This window comes from Oncorhynchus nerka, unplaced genomic scaffold (genome assembly GCF_034236695.1).
Source record: "Oncorhynchus nerka isolate Pitt River unplaced genomic scaffold, Oner_Uvic_2.0 unplaced_scaffold_889, whole genome shotgun sequence".
Lineage (NCBI taxonomy): Eukaryota > Metazoa > Chordata > Actinopteri > Salmoniformes > Salmonidae > Oncorhynchus > Oncorhynchus nerka.
Genome location: NW_027040404.1, coordinates 222,132 through 232,243, shown reverse-complemented (window position 1 = coordinate 232,243; position 10,112 = coordinate 222,132). Strand labels below are relative to the sequence as shown.

The 10,112-nt window shown below is 36.3% G+C and overlaps 1 protein-coding gene across 1 annotated transcript in view; it reads left to right on the top strand.

The window, feature by feature from the left end:
* Window positions 1-408: 408 nt before the first annotated feature.
* The window catches only part of LOC135570938 (zinc finger protein 135-like), a 33,215-nt gene continuing 23,511 nt past the window's right edge, over window positions 409-10,112 (top strand). The window contains exons 1-2 of the mRNA XM_065016757.1: window positions 409-976; window positions 2,309-3,166. Coding sequence (XP_064872829.1) covers window positions 640-976; window positions 2,309-3,166 — 1,195 coding nt within the window. The 5' untranslated portion in view covers window positions 409-639. The remainder of the gene's footprint in view (window positions 977-2,308; window positions 3,167-10,112) is intronic.

The following is a 10,112-nucleotide window of genomic DNA, read 5'->3' as shown; positions in this document are numbered from 1 at the left end:
GTCACTATAATAATGGAACACTGGTCACTATAATAATGGAACACTGGTCACTTTAATAATGGAACACTGGTCACTTTAATAATGGAACACTGGTCACTTTAATAATGTTTACATACTGTTTTACACACTTCATATGTATTTTCAGTTAGCTTTTGTTTTCCTCCAGCTATTCTCCAGTTTGCTCCCAGCCGCTTTCATAGAACGTAGATCACTGTTAAACCATGGTGCAGATTTGTTTGTTTGACTGAATTAATATGACATGTCCTTAAATGCAGTCAGATACGTAGCAGATAGAATGTATGTTTTAAATTAAATGAAATACACTTTTACTCTCAACGGCGTTTACCAACTCCAGTCGGCAGATGGCGATGAGCGTCTTTCAGGCGACGCTGCCAGTGTGACGTATAATCTAGTGGACGGGACGTTCTTTCAACAAGCTAGTCAGACACCTCGGTAGCTTTCTGGCAAACATAGCTACAACATTCACGCTCTTTACACTGTTTTGGTGTTTTAAAGTTCTTTCGTTTAGCTAGTTACCTTATTTAATGTTATATGTACATTGTTACTCGGCTAACTGGCTTAATAAGTTAGCTTAGAGCTAGGCTAGTCGCTAATGCTACCTAGCTAACATCCCCGACCATGAGTTCACTAAGCTACTCTCCTCCTGATAAAGAAGAGGCGGTCTGCTGGACGGAGGAAGAGGGTCAGTGGCTGAACATTGCCGTGAAAGAGGAGAAAGAAGAGGAGGATGTCACCGTTAAAAAACAAGTAGAGGTTGAGTCTGTTCCGGTTAAAGACGAAGAGAAAGACGTTACTGTGAAAGAAGAGGAAAACTCGTTCAGAGTGAAAGGGGAGGAGGATGTTACAGTGAAAGAAGAGGAGGAAGAGCAAGAGGCGGATGCAGGAGAGGAGGGGGAGACGACTGTCACATTGAAAGAAGACGACGAGGAGGAGACAGAAGATCTGATTAAGACCAGTAAGTACTTTCTTAATAACAGGATCACAACCTCTGTTCGACCACTAATGGACGAAAGAAGTCTGACGTGACTCAGTATAGTCCAAGGACCAGACATGTTCTGCTTTGATGCGAATTGGCTCCAAAACAGACAAGTACTACATCTAAATGTGAATCCATTCTCAATTGTGGTTCCAGAAACCTAAATCTCTCTACGTTCATATCACATCAAAAATAATTTCACAAATATACTCTTACTGCACACGTTTTTAAACCGGTTTTAACACAGTTGCAGCCGACAGTGTTTTTTAGTGACAACACATTTGTAGCGTCCGTTTTCCGTTTACACACAGGTGTTAGGAGTCGCTGATCGCTAATTAGGCCAGGTACGCCCCTGTCTATCATCTGTTTTACATCTGTTTTCCTCAAACGCGCTGTAACATGGAAATATGGCCATGTGGGAACAGTAACCCTATAAAGGCAGCAATTAAACCTTTTGGGCTTTACAATTATGGTGACATTTACAGCATTTTATTTGGGGGGGGAAGTGGGTTAAAATGATCCTGGAAGTGATCCATGTTTGACGGAGGAACATGTCAAAATGCTGACTGGTCATTCTAGCAAGCTTTTATTCTTATAAAAAATGTACTGAATTCTCCATGTGGTCTACATTAAAAGGGTAAATGACATGCCCTCCTCAGTGGGTAATGTCAGTCTTGTAGGTGAAATGAAGATTAAGATTGTAACAATGACAGTCCATTATATATGTATGTATATATCATTATATATCATTTTTATATATATATATATGTATCATTATTTAGACTTATTGGTGGAAAATCAAGGACTGAAGGGGGGCATGAATAAAAAAATGTCAGAGTAATACTTTAAATTCATGAGGTGATTGGGGGACTAAACCTGATATTATAACAATAGTAGTGATGTTCTACCACAGCTTCAGATGATAAGGTGTTGTTCAGTCAGGCAGTTCAGAAAGGCTGGGTAGTAGTTTAAAAGGCAGCGATGTCACAGAGGGGGCAGCGATGTCACAGAGGGGGCAGCGATGTCACAGAGGGGGCAGCGATGTCACAGAGGGAGCAGCGATGTCACAGAGGGAGCAGCGATGTCACAGAGAGGGAGCAGCGATGTCACAGAGGGGGCAGCGATGTCACAGAGGGGGCAGCGATGTCACAGAGGGGGCAGCGATGTCACAGAGGGGGCAGCGATGTCAGTTACTCAGACCGGAGCTCTTCACCAGGCTCCTCCTCTAACATGGAGCCAGTTTTATAATTTTGAAGTTTTATTCAGGTCTCTATTAAGTATTTAACTAAATCATCTGTTTGTCTTTGGCAGGAGAGGGACCAGACTTTCACTCTGACAGCGGAAAGAGTCCTTCAGGGGAACCAGACCCAGAGACGCCCAAACCAGTGAGACAACACCACTGCTCCCAATGTGGAAAGAGATTTTCCCAATCAGGGGACCTAAAACGGCATGAGAGGATACACACAGGGGAGAAGCCTTTCCAATGTTCCCAGTGTGGAAAGTGTTTTAACCGCTTAAGCAACCTGAAGGCGCATGAGAGGATACACACACATTATTTCCAATGTTCCCAGTGTGGGAAGCGTTTTGCCTGCTTAAGCAGGCTGAAGAGGCATGAGAGGACACACGCAGGGGGGAATCCTTTCCAATGTTCCCAGTGTGGAAAGCATTTTACCCACTTAAGGAGCCTGACTACGCATGAGAGGACACACACAAGGGAAAATCCTTTCCAATGTTCCCAGTGTGGAAAGCATTTTACCCACTTAAGGAGCCTGACTACGCATGAGAGGACACACACAGGGGAAAAGCCTTTCCAATGTTCCCAGTGTGGAAAGCATTTTACCCGCTTAAGGAGCCTGGAGGAGCATGAGAGGATACACACAGGGGGAAATCCTTTCCAATGTTCCCAGTGTGGAAAGCGTTTTACCCGCTTAAGGAGCCTGGAGGAGCATGAGAGGATACACACAGGGGAAAAGCCTTTCCAATGTTCCCAGTGTGGAAAGAGTTTTACCCGCTTAAGTAGCCTGAAGAAGCATGAAAAGATACACACAGGGGGAAATCCCTACCACTGCTCCCTGTGTGGAAAGAGTTTTACCAACTTAAGACATCTGAATAAGCATACATCTACCAGTGCTCTCATTGTGGAAAGACATTTTCCCGGGCAGAGGACCTGAAATCACATGGGAGAATAGAGAGGCTGTGTTCTGACTTATGTTTTTGACCTGAGACTTTAGGTTTTTGTTTATGCCAAATGAAATCATATTGTTAACATGAAATCATTAACAAAATAGACCTACTCTTTTCAAGTTTTCATCTGGAGATGATAAATACTATAAATGATAAATACTTTACAATGGATGAACTTTCATCCATTGCATACGAGTATAAACCCTCTAATATTGTTCATTATATTTTTGGGGATACTGCTAAATGTTAATTATATAGATGAATGGAGTTTTGGATTTCTTGATTCTAACCTTAAACCTCTTGAATGTGATGTGATCTGGCTTTTCGCTAAATTAATTTGATTTGAATACATGATTTAGGTATTGCACCATGTACATTATGGAATAGATTAATAGAATGTGCATTTCTTCATTTTGAACATTGAAACCTCTTGAATTTAGTCGTTTTGTTTCATTGAGTTAATATGTTTACTAGTCGTCAAGATAAAGGACGATGAAAATGTGATGGCGTTTTTATAACAACATGGACAAGTTGTTGACATGAAAAACATGAATGTTCCCACCAATTCCACTATGTAGAAGCAGTATAGAGATGTTTATTTTGATATTATCTGTTGACTGAATGAATCAGAATTTGCATCGAATACAGATGTGAAGTTTATTTTAAATTCTCACCAATCGATCAACAAATACGTGTCTTTGTCTCAATATAATATTGAACTTTTGAAAGAAATGAAAAATAAAAAGAGAATAAGGCTCCATGGTAGCTAATACAGTAGAGTAGAATAAGGCACCATGGTAGCTAATACAGTAGAGTAGAATAAGGCTCCAAGTTAGCTAATACAGTAGAGTAGAATAAGGCACCATGGTAGCTAATACAGTAGAGTAGAATAAGACTCCATGGTAGCTAATACAGTAGAATAGAATAAGGCTCCAAGGTAGCTAATCCAGTAGAGTAGAATAAGGCTCCAAGTTAGCTAATCCAGTAGAGTAGAATAAGGCTCCATGGTAGCTAATACAGTAGAGTAGAATAAGGCACCATGGTAGCTAATACAATATAATAAGATAAGACTCCATGGTAGCTAATACAGTAGAGTAGAATAAGGCTCCAAGTTAGCTAATCCAGTAGAGTAGAATAATGCTCCAAGTTAGCTAATACAGTAGAGTAGAATAAGGCTCCAAGTTAGCTAATACAATATAATATGATAAGGCTCCATGGTAGCTAATACAGTAGAGTAGAATAAGGCACCATGATAGCTAATACAATATAATATGATAAGGCTCCATGGTAGCTAATACAGTAGAGTAGAATAAGGCTCCAAGTTAGCTAATACAGTAGAGTAGAATAAGGCTCCAAGTTAGCTAATACAATATAATATGATAAGGCTCCATGGTAGCTAATACAGTAGAGTAGAATAAGGCTCCAAGTTAGCTAATACAATATAATATGATAAGGCTCCATGGTAGCTAATACAGTAGAGTAGAATAAGGCACCATGGTAGCTAATACAATATAATAAGATAAGACTCCATGGTAGCTAATACAGTAGAGTAGAATAAGGCTCCAAGTTAGCTAATACAGTAGAGTAGAATAAGGCACCATGGTAGCTAATACATTATAATATAATAAGGCTCCATGGTAGCTAATACAGTAAAGTAGAATAAGGCACCATGGTAGCTAATACAATATAATATGATAAGACTCCATGGTAGCTAATACAGTAGAGTAGAATAAGGCTCCATGGTAGCTAATACATTATAATAGAATAAGGCACCATGGTATCTAATACATTAGAATAAGGCTCCATGTTAGCTAATACAGTAGAATAAGGCTCCATGTTAGCTAATACATTAGAATAAGGCTCCATGATAGCTAATACATTATAATAAGGCACCATGGTAGGTAATACATTATAATAGAATAAGGCTCCATGGTAGCTAATACATTATAATTAAGGCACCATGGTAGCTAATACATTATAATAGAATAATGCTTCATGGTAGCTAATACAGTAGAATAAGGCTCCATGGTAGCTAATCATTTATAATAGAATACGGCTCCATGGTAGCTAATACATTATAATACGGCTCCATGGTAGCTAATACATTATAATATAATACGGCTCTATGGTAGCTAATCCAGTAGAATATAATAAGGCTCCATGGTAGATAATACATTATAATAGAATAATGCTCCATGGTAGCTAATACATTAGAATAGAATAAGGCTCCATGGTAGCTAATACATTATAATAGAATAAGGCTCCATGGTAGCTAATACATTATAATATAATAAGGCTCCATGGTAGCTAATACATTATAATAGAATAAGGCTCCATGCTAGCTAATACATTATAATAGAATAAGGCTCCATGGTAGCTAATACATTATAATAGAATAAGGCTCCATGTTAGCTAATACATTATAATAGAATAAGGCTCCATGGTAGCTAATACATTATAATAAGGCTCCATGGTAGCTAATACATTATAATAGAATAAGGCTCCATGGTAGCTAATACATTATAATAAGGCTCCATGGTAGCTAATACAGTAGAGTAGAATAAGGCTTCATGGTAGCTAATACATTATAATAGAATAAGGCACAATGGTATCTAATACATTAGAATAAGGCTCCATGTTAGCTAATACATTATTATAAGGCTCCATGGTAGCTAATACATTATAATAAGGCTCCATGGTAGCTATTACATTATAATACGGCTCGATGGTAGCTAATACAGTAGAATAAGGCTCCATGGTAGCTAATACAGTAGAGTAGAATAAGGCTACAAGTTAGCTAATACAGTAGAGTAGAATAAGGCTCCAAGTTAGCTAATACAATATAATATGATAAGGCTCCATGGTAGCTAATACAGTAGAGTAGAATAAGGCACCATGGTAGCTAATACAATATAATAAGATAAGACTCCATGGTAGCTAATACAGTAGAGTAGAATAAGGCTCCAAGTTAGCTAATACAGTAGAGTAGAATAAGGCACCATGGTAGCTAATACATTATAATAGAATAAGGCACCATGGTATCTAATACATTAGAATAAGGCTCCATGTTAGCTAATACAGTAGAATAAGGCTCCATGTTAGCTAATACATTAGAATAAGGCTCCATGATAGCTAATACATTATAATAAGGCACCATGGTAGGTAATACATTATAATATAATACGGCTCCATGGTAGCTAATACATTATAATAAGGCTCCATGGTAGCTAATACATTATAATACGGCTCCATGGTAGCTAATACATTATAATATAATAAGGCTATATGGTAGCTAATCCAGTAGAATATAATAAGGCTCCATGGTAGCTAATACATTATAATAGAATAATGCTCCATGGTAGCTAATACATTATAATAGAATAAGGCTCCATGGTAGCTAATACATTATAGTAGAATAAGGCTCCATGGTAGCTAATACATTATAATATAATAAGGCTCCATGGTAGCTAATACATTATAATATAATAAGGCTCCATGGTAGCTAATACATTATAATAGAATAAGGCTCCATGGTAGCTAATACATTATAATATGGCTCCATGGTAGCTAATACATTATAATATAATAAGGCTCTATGGTAGCTAATCCAGTAGAATATAATAAATGCTCCATGGTAGATAATACATTATAGTAGAATAAGGCTCCATAGTAGCTAATACATTATAATAGAATAAGGCACCATGGTAGCTAATACATTATAATAAGGCTCCATGGTAGCTAATACATTATAATAGAATAAGGCTCCATGGTAGCTAATACATTATAATAGAATAAGGCTCCATGGTAGCTAATACATTATAATAAGGCTCCATGGTAGCTAATACAGTAGAGTAGAATAAGGCTCCATGGTAGCTAATACATTATAATAGAATAAGGCACCATGGTATCTAATACATTAGAATAAGGCTCCATGTTAGCTAATACATTATTATAAGGCTCCTTGGTAGCTAATACATTATAATAAGGCTCCATGGTAGCTAATACAGTAGAATAAGGCTCCGTGGTAGCTAATACATTATTATAAGGCTCCTTGGTAGCTAATACATTATAATAAGGCTCCATGGTAGCTAATACATTATAATAGATTAAAGCACCATGGTAGCTAATACATTATAATAGAATAAGGCTCCATGGTAGCTAATACATTATAATACGGCTCCATGGTAGCTAATACATTATAATATAATAAGGCTCCATGGTAGCTAATACATTATAATAAGGCTCTATGGTAGCTAATCCAGTAGAATATAATAAGGCTCCGTGGTAGATAATACATTATAGTAGAATAAGGCTCCATAGTAGCTAATACATTATAATATAATAAGGCTCCATGGTAGCTAATACAGTAGAGTAGAATAAGGCACCATGGTAGCTAATACAATATAATATGATAAGACTCCATGGTAGCTAATACAGTAGAGTAGAATAAGGCTCCATGGTAGCTAATACATTATAATAGAATAAGGCACCCTGGTATCTAATACATTAGAATAAGGCTCCATGTTAGCTAATACAGTAGAATAAGGATCCATGTTAGCTAATACATTAGAATAAGGCTCCATGGTAGCTAATACATTATAAAAAGGCACCATGGTAGCTAATACATTATAATAGAATAAGGCTCCATGGTAGCTAATACATTATAATAGAATAAGGCTCCATGGTAGCTAATACATTATAATAAGGCTCCATGGTAGCTAATACATTATAATACGGCTCCATGGTAGCTAATACATTATAATATAATAAGGCTCTATGGTAGCTAATCCAGTAAAATATAATAAGGCTCCATGGTAGCTAATACAGTAGAGTAGAATAAGGCTCCATGGTAGCTAATACATTATAATAAGGCTCCATGGTAGCTAATACATTATAATAGAATAAGTTTCCATGGTGGCTAATACATTATAATAGAATAAGGCTCCATGTTAGCTAATACATTATAATAAGGCTCCATGGTAGCTAATACATTATAATAAGGCTCCATGGTAGCTAATACATTATAATAAGGCTCCATGGTAGCTAATACAGTAGAGTAGAATAAGGCTCCATGGTAGCTAATACATTATAATAAGGCTCCATGGTAGCTAATACATTATAATAAGGCTCCATGGTAGCTAATACATTAGAATTTGTAAGTCGCTCTGGATAAGAGCGTCTGCTAAATGACTTAAATGTAATGTAAATGTAGAATAGAATAAGACTCCATGGTAGCTAATACAGTAGAGTAGAATAAGGCTCCATGGTAGCTAATACATTATAATAAGGCACCATGGTAGCTAATACAGTAGAATAAGGCTCCATGATAGCTAATACATTATAATAAGGCACCATGGTAGGTAATACATTATAATAGAATAAGGCTCCATGGTAGATAATACATTATAATAAGGCACCATGGTAGCTAATACATTATAATAGAATAAGGCTCCATGGTAGATAATACAGTAGAATAAGGCTCCATGTTTGCTAATACATTAGAATAAGGCTCCATGGTAGCTAATACATTATAATAAGGCACCATGGTAGCTAATAATTTATAATAGAATACGGCTCCATGGTAGCTAATACATTATAATAAGGCTCCATGGTAGCTAATACATTATAATACGGCTCCATGGTAGCTAATACATTATAATATAATAAGGCTCTATGGTAGCTAATCCAGTAGAATATAATAAGGCTCCATGGTAGATAATACATTATAGTAGAATAAGGCTCCATAGTAGCTAATACATTATAATAGAATAATGCTCCATGGTAGCTAATACATTAGATTAGAATAAGGCTCCATGGTAGCTAATACATTATAATATAATAAGGCTCCATTGTAGCTAATACATTATAATAGAATAATGCTTCATGGTAGCTAATACATTAGAATAGAATAAGGCTCCATGGTAGCTAATACATTATAATAGAATAAGGCTCCATGGTAGCTAATACATTATAATAGAATAAGGCACCATGGTATCTAATACATTAGAATAAGGCTCCATGGTAGCTAATACATTATAATAAGGCTCCATGGTAGCTAATACAGTAGAATAAGGCTCCATGGTAGCTAATACATTAGAATAAGGCTCCATGGTAGCTAATACTTTATAATAAGGCACCATGGTAGCTAATACATTATAATAGAATAAGGCTCCATGGTAGCTAATACATTAGAATAGAACAAGGCTCCATGGTAGCTAATACATTATAATAAGGCTCCATGGTAGCTAATACATTATAATATAATAAGGCTCTATGGTAGCTAATCCAGTAGAATATAATAAGGCTCCATGGTAGATAATACATGATAGTAGAATAAGGCTCCATAGTAGCTAATACATTATAATAGAATAAGGCACCATGGTAGCTAATACATTATAATATAATAAGGCTCCATGGTAGCTAATACATTATAATAAGGCTCCATGGTAGCTAATACATTATAATAAGGCTCCATGGTAGCTAATACATTATAATATAATAAGGCTCCATGGTAACTAATACATTATAATAAGGCTCCATGGTAGCTAATACATTATAATATAATAAGGATCCATGGTAGCTAATACATTATAATAGAATAAGGCTCCATGGTAGCTAATACATTATAATAAGGCTCCATGGTAGCTAATACATTATAATATAATAAGGCTCCATGGTAGCTAAAACATTATAATATAATAAGGCTCCATGGTAGCTAATACATTATAATATAAGGCACCATGGTAGCTAATTCATTATAATAGAATAAGGCTCCATGGTAGCTAATACATTATAACATGAATAAGGCTCCATGGTAACTAATACATTACAATAGAATAAGGCTCCATTGTAGCTAATACATTATAATAGAGACAGATAGAGAATAACTGCTGTAAAAGTGGGGTGACTGTGGTATTTCAGATAGAGAATA